Below are 19676 nucleotides of genomic sequence, written 5' to 3'. Positions count from 1 at the left end.
TAAAATTACACACATTTCCATGAGAAGTGCACTAGTATGAAAACTATTATTGCGAAGCCACATGCCGTCCTCACTAGGAGTAACATTCAAGACCCGGCGAAGAACTATAGATTCTCCTTGATCTTCATAGATAACTTCATTTTTCTCCTCAAATTTTTCATCGATACTAAGGGAATCTTCACGTTACTCTTCCTCAAGCTCTTATTCTACTAGAGAGATGATCTTGCATTTTGGACATTCAGCTGCAACTTATCCAAACCCTTGACATTTGAAACATCAAATAGAGTTAGGGCGCTTGGAACTTGACGCTCCATCATTTTTAAAAGTCAACTTTGAAGCGGTCACCCTAATCTTAGAAGTGGATGCCCTTTCACCCTTAGAAAAGTCTTTTTTATTTCGATACTAAAAGGTACGACCACGAGCCATTTTTAAGTTGCTGTTCCACCCTAAGTGGAAGTTGACAAACATCATTATAAGTCTAATAAGGTTGAACTTGGATAACATTATCGATTTCAGATCGAAGTCAACCAAGGTAACGGGTAATAGTTTGCTCCTCTCCTTCAAAAACATCGCAAAGCATCATGGGGTGATCAAATTCCATGGTATATTCTTCCACGGACAGCTCATTTTGTTTAAAATCGTAGAATTGAAGGAAAGTATCTTGATGGTAGTTCAGTGGTAAAAACTACTTCAATTCTTTTTCATCTTCTCCCACATAACGATGCAGCTTCTTCCTTTTCAAGCTCTTTGTTTCTTCAAGTGCTTCCACCAAATAGAAGCATGCCTTTTGAGTTTGATAGAAACTAGCTTCACCTTTTGATCATCCGGGATGTTTTATAGTCAAAGACCTTTCTACATCATGCAATCAATCCATTAATTCTTCCGATTGCATCTTTCCCTCGCATTCGGGAACATCAACCTTTACATAAGAATCTTGCTCAATTCCATGGAACCTTCGATATTGACGTCAAGAAAGCTCTTCCTTACTTGAAGCCATGACTTCAAGTATCGGCAAAGGGGTTGACGTCCTCTTCATCAAAGGGAACATTTTCTGAATCATGACACTAATTATCACATTTGAGAAGTTCGAAGCATTGCAAATGCTCCCATAACTTTTGCACTTGTCTCCTTAAATCATCCACCTTCACATCTCGTAGGTCTCTTTCTCAAGTTGTAGAAGACTCAAAATTTGGTCCACGTTGATGACAACTAGCTATTGAGCCAAAGCTCTCATACCAATTTGATGTCGAAGAGATTGCAGAGAAGTAAGAGGTAACACAAATGAGAATCAAATTGGATAGATCGCTCATCACTCGTAAGAATCCACTTAAGAGATAAGAGCACAACAAGAAATCCTTCTTATTCTCAAGCCAAAGGCTAAATGAATTATCACTCAAATCAAGTCTGCCTTCTTATTCATCATAGCATGTTTTATATAGACAAACTTGGAACAATCCTTTAAGCATGAGTAATTGCTAAGACTCTTTGGGAAGACAAAAGGACTCATAGGGAAGATAAACTAAATGACATAGACAATTAAATAAGGATTCTATAAACTTTAAATGACATTTACTAAATCTTGAAAATATAAAAATAAGTGTTATTGGGCACAGGTATCCAAGACTTGCTTGTCCCAATGTGTTGAATTAATGGCCTTCGAGTGAATGTGGACACCCTTCAAATGCACGGCTAATGAAGTGTTGGTATGGTTATTAAAGTATCGGTAACACTTTCGTAGAACAGATGTCGTCTAGAAATGCTCCGGCATCACTTAGTCATTTTCACCTTAGGTGTGAAGGGAAAAATGTTAGACTCTAAATTATAACGCGTGTTGTGATTTTTTGTTTTTGAGTTCAAATCACAACTTCGATGCCTAATAAAATAGAAACAATAAGGAGTGTCAAAATGAAATGAAGATCCACTTGTTAACTCATATTTATTGCGTTAGATTGCATATGTATTAGTTAAAATTTAACGAATAGGTTATTATGGGTTTAGAGCAGCAAAGCCCAACTAAACATGAGTTTTAATGGATTTAGGTAATTTCCACTTGCTACCAATGTTAATCAAATAGAAAACCCTATAAATTCTACAATCGGTCCTTTAGCCTCAACCTAATCACATTAATTATTTGCCATATTTATCGGCAATTGAAACATTCTGAGGCACCACCAAAGTTTTTGTGGTGTATCCGCTTTTTCCTCCAATAAAAACCAGGAATTCATCCCACGCAAACCTAACATTCTGCCATCTAATATTTTGCCAGAAAATCCGAAATAATACTATTTCTTAATATTTTCTGCTCGAAAATTTTTATATATATTAAGTCCAGTGAAGTTAGCGATTGCTTGACTTCACACAAAAACACAGATGATTGACAATCTTCTCCACTAATCCTCCTCATAAAATTCAAAAAGAAGAAGAACATGGATTGTGTTGGGTATGGATTGACTCCGAACGGGATTGGACATATGCTGCTAAAATTGGATTTCATATTAATAGATTGATATAAATTAAATGAAGTAATTTGGATCGGACCCATTTTCGATCTACCGGAAACTAATCAGACTCAAAGCAACCCTCCCATTTAACAGGACTTCAGACAATATATGGGGTCAGTACGTGGATATTATAACCCTTATCCATGTTTAAAAATTTTCCTTTAAAAGTAACCAATGAGAATCTAGTATTGAATTATAAATAGAAAAGGATAGACATATGGAACGAAGTAACCAAGTTAATCATATTTGAAGAGATAGATAAAAGGTGCAGGTCAAATTAAAACTCTTTCTTACAATTGTTGAAATGATCCAATGAAATTTATAAATGCATGAAGGTAGCAATTCAAAGGCTGTGTACCAAAAGGGTGGTTATATAATGATTTATCATATACACGGGGCAGAATTAACAAATTATACGTCGTTTGTTATGTAAATTAAGGATTGATGTCTCTCTCAAGTCACATGTAATGGTTATCCTTAAAATGATGCCACGTGAAATTTTACAGCAAGTGACAGAATAATCAAAATTGATCGATTTATAGAAGTTTGGGAACCAAATTTTGGGACGAGATTGTGAGCCGTAGAACAGCTTTGATTCCTCAAGTGTTGTTATCCCACTATTTTGATATGTGGGTTAGAGTATGCAACCAAGGATCCAAAGTCGAATTAGATGGATGCCAAAAATTTGAAGTTGGTCTGCTAAGTTAATTGGTGGATGTTGGATATTCACAATGATGTTATCCGAAAAAATATTAAGAGCAATTAAAGTTTGGTGGTTATTCAAAAAGCCTTTCTACGAAATATGCTGAATATTCATGATAATGCGATCATATCAACATTTCATTTAAAGTTTTCAACTAGAGAACTAACGTAAACAGATTAATACTTATTGTTCAAAGGACCCGATGGCTAAAGAGAGGACTAATTGGGGTGCTGAAAACAGAAATGATCCACAAAAGGTTTTTGAATTGATGAACTTTGAAGAAGAGAGGTGGAACGAACAAATTTTAAACAATCTCTTTGACGAACAGACCACTCAGGAGATCCTTGATATTCCTATTAAACGGCAAGTACCAAATGATGAATTAGTATGGATAGGAACTAAAAATGAGACTTTTATGGTAAAAAATGGCTACAACAACACTCTTAAAGAGGAGATGACAGTCAAGGCAGCAGCTGAACATCCATCATCTTCCCACCAAACACCAAAAGCACTATGGAACGCTATATGGAATATGCAAATCAACCCTAAAATCAAGATATTTATATGGAATGTCTGTCAAAACGCCATCCCATCCAAGGAGAATTTATGAAAAAGAAATATATTACCTGATCCAGTTTGTATCCTTTGCCAAACAAACGTGGAAATAGCTGAGCACATTTTTCTCCTTTGTCCCTAGACCGAACAGGTTTGGGATAACCCGAAAATCAAAGTACAGATAGTTAAGCACAGAATTACTCGAATGGATGTGGCTGGCGCATTTTACAGTGAAAGGCACTAAATTATCTTCCTTGGCAGCGATTTCTAACATTATTTGGCAAATTTGGAAGGCCGCAACAACTTTACATTTTGAGGAAACAAGCCAACGCCTGCAACATTATAGATTTAGCTCAGTTTCAGCAAAAAAGCTTCGAAAAATGGAGCGTTCAACGTACTCAAGCAAGAACTACAGGGGAAAACGACTCACCTCAGATCTGGGTACACTTAAAATCAACGTCAACCGGTCGCTTGGTGAGGGGTCGACGGAAGGAGCTATCGCGTGCATCGTCCGAGATCACACAGGCGCCCTTTTAGATGGTTTCACCAGATCTGTTCGAGTGGCTTCTACTGCTCAACTGGAAACCCTAGCCCTCTTGGAAGCTCTAAAGTACATCCAGCGCATGAGGTTGAAAGCTGTTTCTGTGGAAACCGACTATCGAAATCTAGTACGATCTCTTAAAACCACTGAAGACTTCAACTGGGAAGCACGTGCACTTTTGGCAGCGTGCAAAGATCTTTTGATAAATCAGCAGTTTGTGGGCCTTGCTTTCTGTTCCAGAACCGCAAAGTTCAATTGCAGATTGGGCTGCACGTGAGCATAGGAAGAAAGCTTTACCGTCCAATTGGGTCTTTTATCCTCCCCCGGCCCTTTGGTCTTTACTATGTATTGACGCCCCAGTTTTGGGGGACTGTTGGAACTACACCAGCTATTATATAAATAAAAAAACCAGCTTTCAACCCAAAAAAAGAAGTAAAGTTATCAAAATTTAGGAAAAAATAAAATGGTGCTTTTAAAAAAGTGGGGATGCATATTCTATGTCAGTGCAAAATATGAGGATGACAACTAAAATCTTTCTCAAATTAATTAAATTTCGTAATAAAGATCAAATAAAGGAAACATCCAATCGCAAATACGTTTAATTAAAACTCTAGATCCAACGCAACAGTGTATGAGTCAACAACATAATCGAATAACTGCCCTGCATATCCACAGCCTTAGATATTATTGATCTGCAATTGAAAGGAAAGAAACGATATATGGAAAGATTCCTAAAAACGATCGGTTATGTACTTTTCACTAAAAAAGAATGGAAGAATTTACGATATACATAATGCTGTGTGATTGTTTGAATGTACATTAACAGTGGTTCCAAATAAAATTAATTTTTTTCTCAGAGTAGAAAGAGTAAAATTTTCAAGTTATTTCCTTAAATTTCGTCTCTAAAAGCTTGAGTTTTCTAGGGAAAGGTTGAATGCATTTGGTCTTTACCTATTCGTGCATTTTGTCACTCATTTATGGACTGCATTGGACCTTTTGGCGATGAAATTCAATGAGCGAGAGAGAGAGGGAGAGGGAGAGAGAGACGGTGCTAGTGTTGATGGCGGATGCCAGAGGTAGGGGTGTGCATGGTCCGGGCGGGCGGTTCCCGACCTAGAATCGGGAACCGTCCGCTAAGGATCGGTTCCGAAAAATTGAAACCGAGATCCACCCGTTTATTGCATGGATCCACCTGGGAACCAGACCGTCGGTCCGGTCCGGTTCCCGGGTGGATCTATGGAACCGATCTTGATGCGAAATAATTTTAGTTTTCAACATATAATGGTCGGGTCTATGAGTTAGGAAGGAGGGGAGGAGATCTATGGTCGGGTTTTCAACATAAAACGGTCGCGAAACAATTTTCCGTAGCTGTGGCGGGTGGCGGCCGACGCGAGGGGGCGAATAGCGGCGGAGGAGCGGTGGCATCAATGCTCGGGGAGGAATCGAAATGGCGATAGAATTAGGAGGAACCGAGGAAGAGACAAAGAGAGTGAGAACCAAACACGAATGGAGTGAGGAGAGAGATCTAATTTAGGGTTTCTTTTAGTAATTTTTTTTTAATATTAAAAAGGTTCCGGTCCGGTTTGGGTGGACGGATCCGCCTATGGAATCGGGAACCGGGAATCGGACCGGTACCTACCAGTTCCAAAAAATTGGAATCGGGAACCGGACCGGTTCCCTCAAGAACCGCCAGTTCCGGGCGGTTCCGGTCCGGTTCTGGGCGATCCGGGCAGTTCCCAGGTATTTTACACACCCCTAGCCAGAGGACATGCTATCGTGATTGAGAGACGCGAGATGAGATTTAATGCTCCCACAGGTCTTTCTTTTTTCTTTTTCTTTTTTCCTTTTTCCCCTTTCCGTCTCGTTTTGCATTGTTAATTCATGTAAATAAGGGAGATTACGAAATTTATGATTGAGTATATCAATAGTTGAGTTATGACGCACAAAATAAAATATGTCTAATACCCTAAATAATCCTCAACTTTAGTTCTAGTCCAAATTTTATCATAATTTTTTTTATCCCATAAACCCCCTCCCAATTATAGGTTCAGTCTCAATTCTTCCCTAAATATATTTTTTGTCTCATAAAAAACAAACAATATTTACTTGAGTCTTAAAATTGCACCACCTAACCCTCTGTCTAAAATTTCTTGTTGGCAAAGAGAGATGGTAAAATATCGAGCGCAAAACGTCCAACTATAGGTTTAGTCTTAATTCTTCCCTAAACATTTTTTTGTCTCATAAAAAAAAATCAACATTTACTTGAGTCTTAAAACTACACGATCTAGCTCTCCATCTAAAATTTTTTGTTGACAACCGAGAGATGGAAAACTATCGAACACAAGCTCTTCGAGCATCCCAAGATAAGTGTTCCAAGATTCAAGACTCCCAACCGCAAGATATTGAAGATTGAGTGCAAAATCGAAGAACCCGAGCAAGATGGAAGGAAGTCTCTCTTAAGAATAAGAGCAATTGTAGAACTCAACCCAAGTTACTCTAGTTTTTACCCAAATTTCAAATCCAATAATATGTTGTTTAGGCTAACATGAAAATTGATCTCCACAAGATATCTTCTTGGATCTAAAATTGGGGGGAAAAACTAGAGCAATGACATGGAAATGACATGTAAAATCACTAAGGGCGATTTTGGTTGGAGGGTTAATAGGAGTAGATATGGGATTCGAGTAAATGGAAATTTTTTTATGAGATAAAAAAATCCTAGGGTAAAATTGAGACCGGATCTAAATGGGTTTTTTTAAGGGTATTAGGCTCCATATATGCCTTTTGTGTCTCGTTCCATATTTAGAGTAGGTCAAGTCAAAAATGGTTTGACTTAAGTAGATCCACTTAAGTCATTTTGATCTATTTCCATACAATGCAAATCTAGTGACCCACACTAGACCTAGCCATTAGGTTAATGAATTACTAAGTGCAAGACTTAGCACAGACACTCCCAAGCCCTACCAATCCCAACTTAGTACTCACTTCAATTATAATAATTATCTTAGCTATTGGAACCACCACTGATTGGTTTTGGGTTAATTAGACACCCAAGTAAAATTCATGAGAGCACAAGCACTTTGTACATTTTCTCTTTATTTTGAATATGTTTTGCGTGCAACTTTTGCTAATTTTTGTAATATTATGCCACTAACATATAACATACGACAACGCAAATGCACAAGTGATAAAATAACATCCAATTATTATAACCATGAATAAATTATGGAAAATAATTTAATAACCTGGACATAGTCGAAAAGCAAGTATGAACCAGAAGCACAACGTCGCAGGAAGCAACTAGAAGGATGCAGCACTAGTGACCAGCAGCAAATAACAGCGATGATGGCATAGTAGCAGTAGTAAACATCAGCAAAACAACGACGAACAACAGCGAACAGCAGTAAATAAAAGAGAGCAGCGGTAAACAGCAGCAAGTAACAGTAAACAGCAGTAAAGAACAGCAGAAATTGATGACAAACAACAGCAACGTAGCAACAAACAGCAACAGCGCAGCAACAGCAAGAAGTGACAAGCAAGGGCAGCGTGGCAGCGGCAACCATAGCGTTACAAAAGCAACGGCAATGGAGATCTTCGGTGATGGCAGGGCTTTGCAGATGCTGTTGGAAACTCGCCCGAGGAGTTAGGACTCAAGGAATGGACTACGCTATGGTATGTGCAGGGGACCACAGCGTCGTGAGATCATCGGAAAGCTTAGTATAGTGAGACAATGATGTGAGAAAACTGATGCCAATACCTTGTTCCTTTTCTACGAGCAATTTTCGGAGTTCCCTTTTCTCATTGCCTTAATTCACGGTCTGCAAATTGGCACACTTTTTCTTGGCCAGCTTAATCTTTCCTTTTTGTAAGCTACTCAACTTCAAACACTTTGATTCCTTCATTTGTATCAAATTTCTTGCCTTCTTATTCACCTGCTTTCTTGGCTCTTGATCCTTGATTGGAAATTTGGTTCCTCATTCACCAAGATTTGAATATCTGTTAAAGCAAGAATGGCCGGTCAGAATTCCCACCTTCCTCACATAACCAATCAAATTGATCCCCTCTAGCTTTCCTTTCATTTGCTTACCACGCTGACCAATCCTTGCTTCACTTTCCTATCATTCACGAAATGTATCCCACCAATTCCTCCATTTTTTTTTCTTTTTTTGGTCAAAGGAAACATTATATTCAGAGAAAAGTCGTTTTACAACCTGCCGCAAGGGCATCAACATACACCAGATTCATCAAAATGTAAGGAGGGAAGACATTCCAATTTTGGGCCCAACTTTCAACTCGCTGGGCCTTTGCGGCCCAGTCGGCAACTCCATTGGCTTCTCTACGCATGGTCTGTCGTGTGTTGACCGAATTTGCTAGATTGATTGGTCTCCTTATGGCAACTAGAAATCTCACTATACGCCACTAAGATGAAAGATTTCTAGGCTGAATTTCGGCCGTGTCCATATTGCTGTGAATCTAATCTATTATTCATTTTTCAAGATCTCATGGCCAGATTAATTTTCGATCGCCCCCAATCATGCGTCTATTACCCTTTTCTTGCCAAGGACAGCCCATAGTTTCTAGGGAAGAGCTTGGTTTCAAAGTAGAATTTAGAATATGAGAACTATGAAGTACCAACACTCTCCAAGAGCTTTCGTGTCGTGTCAGACACTTCGACACGTGTCCATCACTCTCGGACACTCTTCGACACTCGGTCAACAAGTGTCAGAAAATCTAACACCTAGTCAACTTTCTCAACACTCTCCAATACTCAAGTGGAATTCTAACATGCGAATTTCTAACGCATGATTCTAATATCAAGGTCAATTTTTAAAATTCAATAAATGAGTGGTCAAATATATATATATATATATATATATATATATATGTGTGTGTGTGTGTGTGTGTGTGTGTGTGTGTGTGTGTGTGGGCGCAAAAATAAAACACAATAATAAATAAAATAAATGGAGAAAAAAAAGAAAAAACCTAGTTTTATCTCCTCTCGACTTCCACTTCCCGTGATTCACAATTTACCCATTGAGTTTTTTTTCTCATCTTCCAACATATCTAACATGTGAGTCCAGAATATGAATCACTTGTTTTTTCTCCAAGTTTTATGAATTATTGAAATAAAGTTAAATTTGTCAAATTGAAACAATAAATGATATTAATAAATGACAGGTTAATGTTTTTAGTGTATATTCATTCTAGGCTTTTTTAATTATTAATTTATGAATTTGATTCAAATTAATTTGATTGAAATAATCATAAAAATGATAACTTATTATGTATATATAAAAATATACATTTAATATACAACGTTTCCCAACGTGTCGGAATTCTCTGTTTTTTTATAAATGATGTGTCGGCATGTCGTGTCGTGTCGTGTCGCGTGTCAGTGTCGGTGCTGCTTAGTCTAAGAATCGAACTAATGGAAATTCGTAGGTTTCACGCTCTAAAGAGTGCAGGGTACGTTCTAGATTCCGAAAAATGATGAAAGTGTTTTGACAAATAGGTTACGGGTTCTAAATTAGAGAAACTTGAAATTTGGAACCTGTAACTTAGAATCTAAAACAAGTTTTAATGTTTTTATTTACTCATATATTCATGCGATCTTGTGACATAGTTTAAGTTTCCATTTTATGATTGAAACTTTTACTATTAATGTTCATATTTTCTGTGTATTTTTATGATCAATGAATTGTGCAACAAGCGATGGTTATTAAAATTTTTAATTCACTACAATCATTCAACTAAATAATATAGATGGAACCTGATAGACTTTGGAACTTATAATAGGGTAGGCTCTAGAATCTAAGGTATGCAAGGTAAGTTTTAAATTCCATTAGTCTAAGAATCGAACTAATGGAAATTTGTAGGTTTCACGTTCTAAAGAGTGCAGGGTACGTTCTAGATTCCGAAAAATGATGAAAGTGTTTTGACAAATAGGTTACAGGTTCTAAATTAGAGAAACTTGAAATTTGGAACCTGTAACTTAGAATCTAAAACAAGTTTTAATGTTTTTATTTACTCATATATTCATGCGATCTTGTGACATAGTTTAAGTTTCCATTTTATGATTGACACTTTTACTATTAATGTTCATATTTTCTGTGTATTTTTATGATCAATGAATTGTGCAACAAGCAATGGTTATTAAAATTTTTAATTCACTACAATCATTCAACTAATAATATGGATGGAACCTGATAGACTTTGGAACTTATAATAGGGTAGGCTCTAGAATCTAAGGTATGCAAGGTAAGTTTTAAATTCCAAAAAATGATGAACTTGTTCCAATTGACAAATTCTAGATGGAGCCTATACATAATCAAAAAAATACTCACCCCTAAATAGTTTCCCTATTCGTTCCGCTCAAAAATCTTGCAACGATCAAGCTTCTTGATCCGTACATGTTGACTGAGTTTGCACAGGCTTTTCTTTCCTTTTTTTTTTTTTTTTTTAGGCTGCCAATCATATTTGTTTCCTTTTTGCTCTCGCTCTCCGTTCACAGCTAGCCATGATCACTGCATGAAATCTTTATTCAAACGAAAGGGGAATATTGGGTCGATCGCAATGCAATCCCTAATCAAGCCAATGCCACTCACGACCGTACCGACTTGATTGCAATTTAAGTGGATCTATTTCTATTAAATAAAGGTGTCGGTAATGCCTATAATGCAAATGTGAACTAATGATAATGATTTGTTTGTTTAGGGGCAATCCCTAAATTTTTATGCAGTAAATAACTAAACTTGAAGCAAAATTTAGGTGTTAACATTTCGAGGTAATATTTATTTTGGATTAGCTAGTATATGGAAGATTATTAGACTCTATTTATTGGGTTGAGACAAGGAATCTGCACGAAACAACTATGGGGTATTGTATGATGCATGGTTTATTGTCCAAACTTTGCAAATGATCGTTTTAAATCTAATACTTTTAAGAATTAGTTATTTAAGATACTTCGTAACTTGGCTAGCCAAAAAATCCTTTGTGAAATTATTAAAATCACTAACGTGCGCTCCGCGGCTTTTATAAAATATACAAAGATCCAACGCTGCAATTATGATGAGAAAATCGACCCAAGATAACATCGTTTACCAGACAAAGAAGAAAAGATATGACGCGAAACAGCATCAGCCCAAAACCAGTCCGTTCACAAAATCAATCAAGTTTCAAAAGTTCAAGAAACAAATTTTGGCACAATAGTTTTGACTGTTCTAGCGTTGTTATCCCACTGTTTCAATACGTCCCTTATAGGATGCAATCAATGATCCGAAGTAGAAATAGATGTATGCCAAGAATTTGAAGTTGATCTGCTAAATTAATTGGTATATGTTGGACATACCCAATGATATTTATCTAACAAATATGGGCGGCGAATTACAACATCATTATCCTGAGTTTCTCATGCTTTTTCTCCAAGTTAGAGCCCCAAACATACTCCAGTGTAGGCGCAGTTGGTTGTACGTGCAAGCTGTTCTGGAATATGGTTGCCAATACATTTCAAAGGTATAGACTTAACTAATTTATGAACCCTAAAGAATGTTCTTCGACTTTTAAGTAATCGAGTCACCAAGTCTAAGCCCCTGGATCAAAAGAAAAATTCCTCAAAAGTTTGCATCTTTCATCTAGAAATGGGATGACGAAGGAACTCTAACATCAAGGAGAAAAAAAAAGTCAATCTATTGAAATATTGCTCATATTAGGAGAAGGTTAATAACTCAACGGCAAGAATTAACCATATTCCCACCAAAGGTCATTTTCTTGACTTGCCACTTCCACTTTTTCGTCGTTGAAGATTCTTGCTTTCGCAAAATTCCAACACATGGTTCATGTTTTTCTTTCCGAGTATATGCTACATTATTGGAGGTGCTAATTCAGCTAATTTTCACGCTTTATCATTAATTTAAAGCTGCCCATGCAAAATTCAACAGCTTTAACCGTTCGCGGCATCAAATGTCTACAAAGATGTCTATAATGTCACGATCTTCGAGCCCCAATTCAAGTTTAAAACAGCAGCATTCATGCCAAAAAATTCAAGCCCGAGAAGTTTGAAATATAACGGGCCAAATATTTTAGAATATTTGGCAAGACCAAAGAACAAAAATCAATTATGATAATGGTATTTATAATACAGACATTTATACTATAAAATTCTTCGAGGTCAGCAAGAGAAAGTAAGCGACACTTTGTCTTCATTGAACAAGACCTTTTGGCGCAATGACCCACACATTGATTGAAGGCGTACATCAAGTTCACTTATGACAAATTGAATATAAGTACTTTACGTTGGAGGCTGTGGAGCTAGATAGAAATTTTTTTTCATTTATGGCAAATTGAGTTTAATAAGTATACATTGTGAAAGCATTCTACTATAGCCAGTTGTGTACCTAATTGTGGAAAATAGTCGTACATGATCCTAGAAATATTTACCATTACATGTGCACACGGTGTAAGTGCCATAGATGCCACAACATGCTTACAAAATGACTGTTTTATTTTTTTTTGGTAAAAGTGCTCCCAAAATTAGTGATGGTCAAAATGACTGTTTTATTACATCCTTAATTGAGGGAAATTTTCCTACTTTGCATCTCTAGCCAGTTGACTTCTTTAGAATTTTGAGAGAGAGAGAGAGAGAGAGAGAGAGAGAGAGAGAGAGAGAGAGAGAGAGAGAGAGAGAGAAGCATTCTACTATAGCCAGTTGTGTACCTAATTGTGGAAAATAGTCGTACATGATCCTAGAAATATTTACCATTACATGTGCACACGGTGTAAGTACCTTAGATGCCACAACATGCTTACAAAATGACTGTTTATTTTTTTTGGTAAAAGTGCTCCCAAAATCAGTGATGGTCAAAATGACTGTTTTATTACATCCTTAATTGAGGGAAATTTTCCTACTTTGCATCTACAGTTGACTTCTTTAGAATTTTAAGAGAGAGAGAGAGAGAGAGAGAGAGAGAGAGAGAGAGAGAGAAGCATTCTACTATCTACCTAATTGTGGAAAAACCATGATCCTAGAAATATTTACCATTACATTAGAATTTTGCCACAACATGCTTACAAAATGACTGTTTTATTACATCCTTAATTGAGGGAAATTTTCCTATTCTGCAGAGTTGACTTCTTTAGAGAGAGAGAGAAGCATTCTACTATAGCCAGTTGTGTACCTAATTGTGGAAAATAGTCGTACATGAACCTAGAAATAGTTACCATTACATGTGCACACGGTGTAAGTGCCTTCGATGCCACAACATGCTTACAAAATGACAGTTTTATTACATCCTTAATTGAGGGAAATTTTCCTACTCTGCATCTCTAGCCGGTTGACTTCTTTAGAATTTTAAGAGAGAGAGAGAGAAGCATTCTACTATAGCCAGTTGTGTACCTAATTGTGGAAAATAGTCGTACATGATCCTAGAAATATTTACCATTACATGTGCACACGGTGTAAGTGCCTTCGATGCCACAACATGCTTACAAAATGACTGTTTTATTACATCCTTAATTGAGGGAAATTTTCCTACTCTGCATCTCTAGCCGGTTGACTTCTTTAGAATTTTAAGAGAGAGAGAGAGAGAGAGAGAGTGTTAATCCCTCGTGCAAATTAGGAAAACTTTTTCATGAAAATGCGAAATAAACATATCCTAAATTGTGGCACACTTGACTGTGGTTAGAGAAAATCTTTTCTCTCAGGGGGAAGAAGAGAGGTTGAATTAATGATAGAGGTATAGGATTTAATTAGGGAAAATGAGAATCACATGATAATTAAATACTAACTCAACTTGGAATAAACAATTCTTTTTTTCTCCCAAAATAAACTGATTAAATCGTCTTTTAAAATAAAGATAAAATGTCACGTCACCTCATGCATCATGAAATATACAAACACATGATTTCATTTTTGAATCCTGTGACATTTTAAATATACTATACACTAACATCTAATAAATAGATTACAATACGAAAAGTGTATCGATATCATGCCACATAAATTGTTGAGCACATGCTTTCTTTGGACTTTGGTATAGATATATAATAGAAGTACGTTATATGCAGATATATGTGGCATGTGGTTAATAATGTATTAATTCTTATCATTGATCAACCTTAATCCTCATTATTGCAGCCCCGCTAAAAAAATTTCAATTAATCAAGTGTCATAACGATGGGCCTAAAAAAGGAAACGTCGGATGGCGAATTCATTTAATCAAAACTTCAGATCCAAAGCCAGAGTATCTAAGTCGACAGCATAATCGAATGACGGCCCTCTGCATATCCATAGCCCTAAATTACTCTTCATCTGCAATTGAAAGGGAAGAAACGATTTACAGAAACATCAAGCTAGGCCCAAAAACCAAGTTCCACGAATGAAAACAGAAAATTCATTTTTGTTTTTCAGTTTCAAGCACGGGTCGCTGAGAAATACGTAAATAATCCCCCACGCAGTGCTTGCAGAAAATTTGAAGTATTTTGGAAGTTATTTGAAGCCTTTTTAGGGAAAAAAATAAGAACGCAAATGTACGGATCAGCTGTCCTCACTTTGAAGATCGCATTGGCGTTCTGCAAATACGGCATCCCAATAAATTTTTCGTATCACCGGACTGTCGGCCATGTGTATTTCCAGGGTTTAGTATCATATCTACAACGTCAATAGTATGCTCTAAAGATAACGATTGATGAACCGAACACGTTGTTATATTCTCCTTTTTGATTGCAAAGCAACAAAAGATTTGTCTATTAAATCAAAGAAACTGCAATCACATGCGCTACGTATACATGATCTAGATTCTCCCGCGCTAAAAACGTTGTCCTTTTCAAGTGACATGCGAGCATAAAAATTATCAAGTTTGTACCTAGATTTTCTAAATATAACATATCATGATTGCAATCTTATGTTTAAAAAAGTGGAATCTATTGGCGAAAGATTCAAGGACCTACTGTACATACTCCACGCCACGATGATCAGAAAAAACAACCACGTGACGAATATAATAACGCTGACGAGAAAGATCAAGTACCAATTTAAAGGACTTCAATTTAAACTCCCCATATAATGCGTTTATATGTACCATCAGGCGTCGACTCTCGCCACAGCATATTCCGCACAGAACCTCATTCAGTCCCTAACCTCGCATTTCTCTCCACTATTCAGAATCAACATGTTGGCAACAAGTTCAACATTATCGGATACGGATGCTGCTCTATTAGAGTCTATCCGCCAGCATCTTCTCAACGACGATGACTTCGAAACCCCGGCAAAAGTCGCCCAAAATGTTCAGTTCCATTGCCCAGATTCAAGCCTCGACACATCCTGGTCGCCGGAGACAACCATGTCGTTTGAAGCAAATGATTACAACGACCTCGGCATCTATCATGACCCCTCGATATACGCCGCCGGGTCCGAATCACCCAGCTCGTCAAATGAGCAACCGGTCGTGGATTATGGAGACGTCAAAGCAAATGAGGCACAGCCAGGAGGGTCTCACTACCGGGGAGTGAGGAGACGGCCATGGGGGAAGTATGCGGCAGAGATTCGGGATCCGAAGAAGAATGGCGCAAGGAGGTGGCTGGGGACCTACGAGACACCGCAGGAGGCCGCGCTGGCTTACGACCGGGCCGCGTTCGCGATGCGTGGGGCCAAGGCCCGGCTGAATTTCCCTCACTTGATCGGTTGTGACAGGGTGGAGCTGGTGAGGGTGACTCGGAAGCGGCAACGCTCACCGAAGGCTGAGAGAGGCTCGCCGGATCCAAATTGGAGAAAGGAGGATTTGATTGGCCTGGCAAGCGAACCCCATGAGCTTAATGGCTACCTCCTATCGTTTCAATAGAGGAGGACTTGAAATGGAAAAAATTGAGAGGTTTTATGTGATGACTTTTTGTCATTGTGTAACGGAACATGTGTTAAGTGTAAGAAGCATATGTTCTTTCTCTGGAGATTAGAAAACGGAATTTCAATGATATCTTCCCACAAAAAAAAAGAAGAAGAAGAAGAAGAAGAAGAAGAACGCGTAGAACTAATGTATGTCTGGCTAGTGTTTTTAAGCAATTTCATTTTTCACACCAGCTCTATTGTCCCCCTCCCCATCTTTTCCAAACAGAACATTAGTGTCCTAACCCTGTTTGTTCGGATTTAAGTAAAACAAGGACATAATGAAAGCATCCCGGTTTTCAATATGCCGACTATTTTCGTCAATGTTATGTAAATTGAACATTTCCTTACAGAAAACATTTTGACGTCTGCATTGTCTTTAGCTAACAATTCCTCGGTTCCTAAATTTTTATAAATTGATATCTATGCAACAATTATGTGAATTTTGGACATTCGCTTCTGAACTCAGGGTTATCAGGTATAAGATCCATGGACTAACAGACAAACAGGATGGGCCGTTAAGGTTCCAAACTCTTTCGCTATAATATTATCAAAAAGTTGGTACTCTTGATTAGGTCATACTTCTTTCTCTAGATTAGGTCCTCTAATTGGTTACTTCAGTTTCGTTGGCCGCAAATAATTTTGACTGCTTGCCACCTAAGTTTGGGAAAATATCATGTTTTACTGATTGATCTTAGCTGTTGACACCTAAATTTTACATTTAAAAATGGGTTAATTTTTACCCCAAAAAATATAAAAATCGCATGACATATAGTTTAGAGACATTTATATTATTTTATCTTATTGGACCTACAACGAGCATATTCAAGTAGGATTTTTCACATATTCACGTAATATACACTGAGGGGTATATTCTTGGGCAGATTGGAAATTTTCGGATGGAATATATGAAAAATACAAAAGGGAATATTGCGCGGGGTGCAACAATATATTTAGGGGATCATGCATAAGCAAAATTGGAAATGAAATATGCCACAAAGATCTAAATTTTTCCACTATAAAAGGTGTTGTTCATGTACGGACAATGGGAGAGAAAAATTCGAAAAAAAATTTGTGGAGAGGCTGATTTTTTAGTGGAATTTTGAAAAAAGGAGAGGGGAAAAAAGTGTACGGCGTCAAGCAAAAAAAGAAGAAAGAAGAAACCCTAGACCGCGACTGTTCATCTTCCTCGGGAGGAGGCCTCGACTGTGCCGGCTCAGCGGCCGCACCAGTCGACGTCGGCACCGCCTCCACCAGCCACCTCCACGCCTCCGACGCTGTCGCCCCACCAATCACTAGAGATCCTCCTCACCCGCAAACTTGTGCTAGTCCGCAACGTCACTGCCGCTCGCCTTCCCAGAAATCGCAAGGTCATCGACCACTGCCGCTTCTTGCGTCGCCTCCAGCCCGCACCAGTCCACGATGCCGCTATTGGTCACATCCCCAAAAGTCGCGAAGCCACCAGTCCCCACCGCGTTCCTCCTCGCCTCCAGCCCATGCCTACTCGTGACGCCATCATTGTACTGATCTCACCGCTCGGGTGTCCGACGCCGATAGATCTGGAATCCCCCGCAACAATCGCAACTCAAGCGCCCTTGCTCCGCCTCTGCGTCGCCAATCTATAGCACCAGAAGTCCCGGCATCCTTGCTCGCCTCAACTCGACGCTCAGCCGTTGCTGTGCCGTGACCCGACGCCGCCAAAGCCCACACCGCCGCTGCTCACCTCTCTCCGGTGCCTGATAGCAAGCTTCACGCCCCGCAACACCCCTCGCCGATGCCTTGCCACGCCGGAGTCCCTCGCCGATGTCAACCCTCGCTACCCCGCGCCGAACATGCTGCTTGCCGTGCCCTCACCGAAAACCCTCGCTGGAGCTCCGAACCGGCCAAGATTTCTTTTTTTAGGTATATTTATTTTATTTTATTAGGAAGGTTCATTTTATTTTATTGTTTTGTTTTATTTCTTGTTTTTCTCACTTGAGATATTTCCCTATGCATAATTAGAAATTATGACATGCCACCTGATTCGCAACCGTGCCTAAATTTTTTATTTCATCTATAAGACTTTAGATGAAATAATTAATTAAGCAGGAATAAAATTAATACTTTGATATTTAAGGCTTAAGATCAATTTATCGATTTTACTAGCGAAATATTATCCCTTGATATAAACAATGTATGATATATTTGGTGATTTTGAATGGATTGGCTTGTCTTGATTACTTTATTTATCTTGAAATATGTTTGAGTTAGAATATTGCATGCTTTAGGGTTATCTTGCATGTTTAGGGTAGGAACTTTATTATTTTGTATTTTTAAAAATAGAAAATACCAAAAACATAAATTTAGGATGTTAGATTTTCGTTTCACTGAATTAAATTCATGTTTAATTATCTGCTAATTTTGACTTCGAATTTTTATAAATAAAAAATAATAATATAAAAAACAAAAAGAAGAAAAAATTATAATTAGAGCATTCTTTGCACGTAATTGCATATTAGGATAGTTTAATTCTAGATAATATTTTATAAGTTTAGATTAATTGTATCTTAGGTTAGAGATTGCTAACTTAAGATAATATCTTGGTTTAAATTAGAGTTTAGCCTGACCTAATCCTTAATATAAGTTAGATGGAATCTTAATTTAGCTAAGTAATTTTCACATTTTCCTAATTTCCAATTTCATAAAAAAAATAAAAAAAAAAAATGTCTTAGGATAAATTAATTCCATTCTTAGGATAGATTGCACATTTATTAAGAAAACAAAAAAAAAATATTATGCATGTCATTTAGTGACTATTGCTAGGTCCATTTAATTAAAAATTGCATGTTATTAGAATTAGGCCATTTAGTTATATTGCATTACATAAAGCGCGATTCTCATCAATTAAATGAAAACAAAAAGAAATTGAGTGTTAATTAGAAATCATATCTAGGGTTGATGATGTGAATTTTAATCTAACCACGCAGATACTTTCGTTGCTATAAAATAAGTTTCGTAATTTATTCATTACTTTCTTGGTTGTTAAATTGGTGGTTTGCACACCCGTATGATCACCTCACATGTTAGGGAGATAAATTAAAATCAATTCAAGTTGCCTGCAAAAAAAAAAAAATGAAAATTAAAAAGAAATGGTACCGAAAGGGCATTAGAAAATGGCATTAGAGAAATCTAATGTAACCAAATTCCCGTACCCTTAGTCTCTGGTTCGTAAGAGTAAAATAATTCTTCCATTATTTTACTTAGGTGTCTAATCGACCTACCATAAACCGATTAGTGGCGACTCCTAGATAATAATCATTTATATGTTAAATATTTAAACCTTAAGACGTGAATTGGTATGGGTTTGGGAGAGCCCAAGCTAAGTTTAAAGACTTAGTAATCCATTAGCCTAAACTTAGGTGGTGTACCTGAAAATTAGGTCGCAACAGCTTGGTAACTCTACTGGGGACTAGAGTTGAAACTCTTAGTGGACTTAGGCCAATTTTCTCTTTTTGAAAAAAT

General features: G+C 37.5%; 1 protein-coding gene across 1 annotated transcript; it reads left to right on the top strand.

The window, feature by feature from the left end:
• The first annotated feature begins 15465 nt into the window (after nucleotides 1-15465).
• Nucleotides 15466-16134, top strand: LOC120293695 (ethylene-responsive transcription factor 1-like). The gene has a single exon (XM_039313412.1). The coding sequence runs from the start codon at nucleotides 15466-15468 to the stop codon at nucleotides 16132-16134; it is 669 nt and encodes a 222-aa protein (XP_039169346.1).
• The last annotated feature ends 3542 nt before the right edge of the window (nucleotides 16135-19676 follow it).

The sequence above is a fragment of the Eucalyptus grandis genome, chromosome 5 (genome assembly GCF_016545825.1).
Source record: "Eucalyptus grandis isolate ANBG69807.140 chromosome 5, ASM1654582v1, whole genome shotgun sequence".
NCBI classification, from domain to species: domain Eukaryota; kingdom Viridiplantae; phylum Streptophyta; class Magnoliopsida; order Myrtales; family Myrtaceae; genus Eucalyptus; species Eucalyptus grandis.
The sequence above is the reverse complement of the archived record's forward strand: the minus strand, read 5'-3'. Positions and strand labels throughout refer to the sequence as shown.

Bases quoted from the DNA above. Each gene is read 5' to 3' on its own strand.
- LOC120293695 (XM_039313412.1), top strand. From the start codon at position 15,466: ATGTTGGCAACAAGTTCAACATTATCGGATACGGATGCTGCTCTATTA.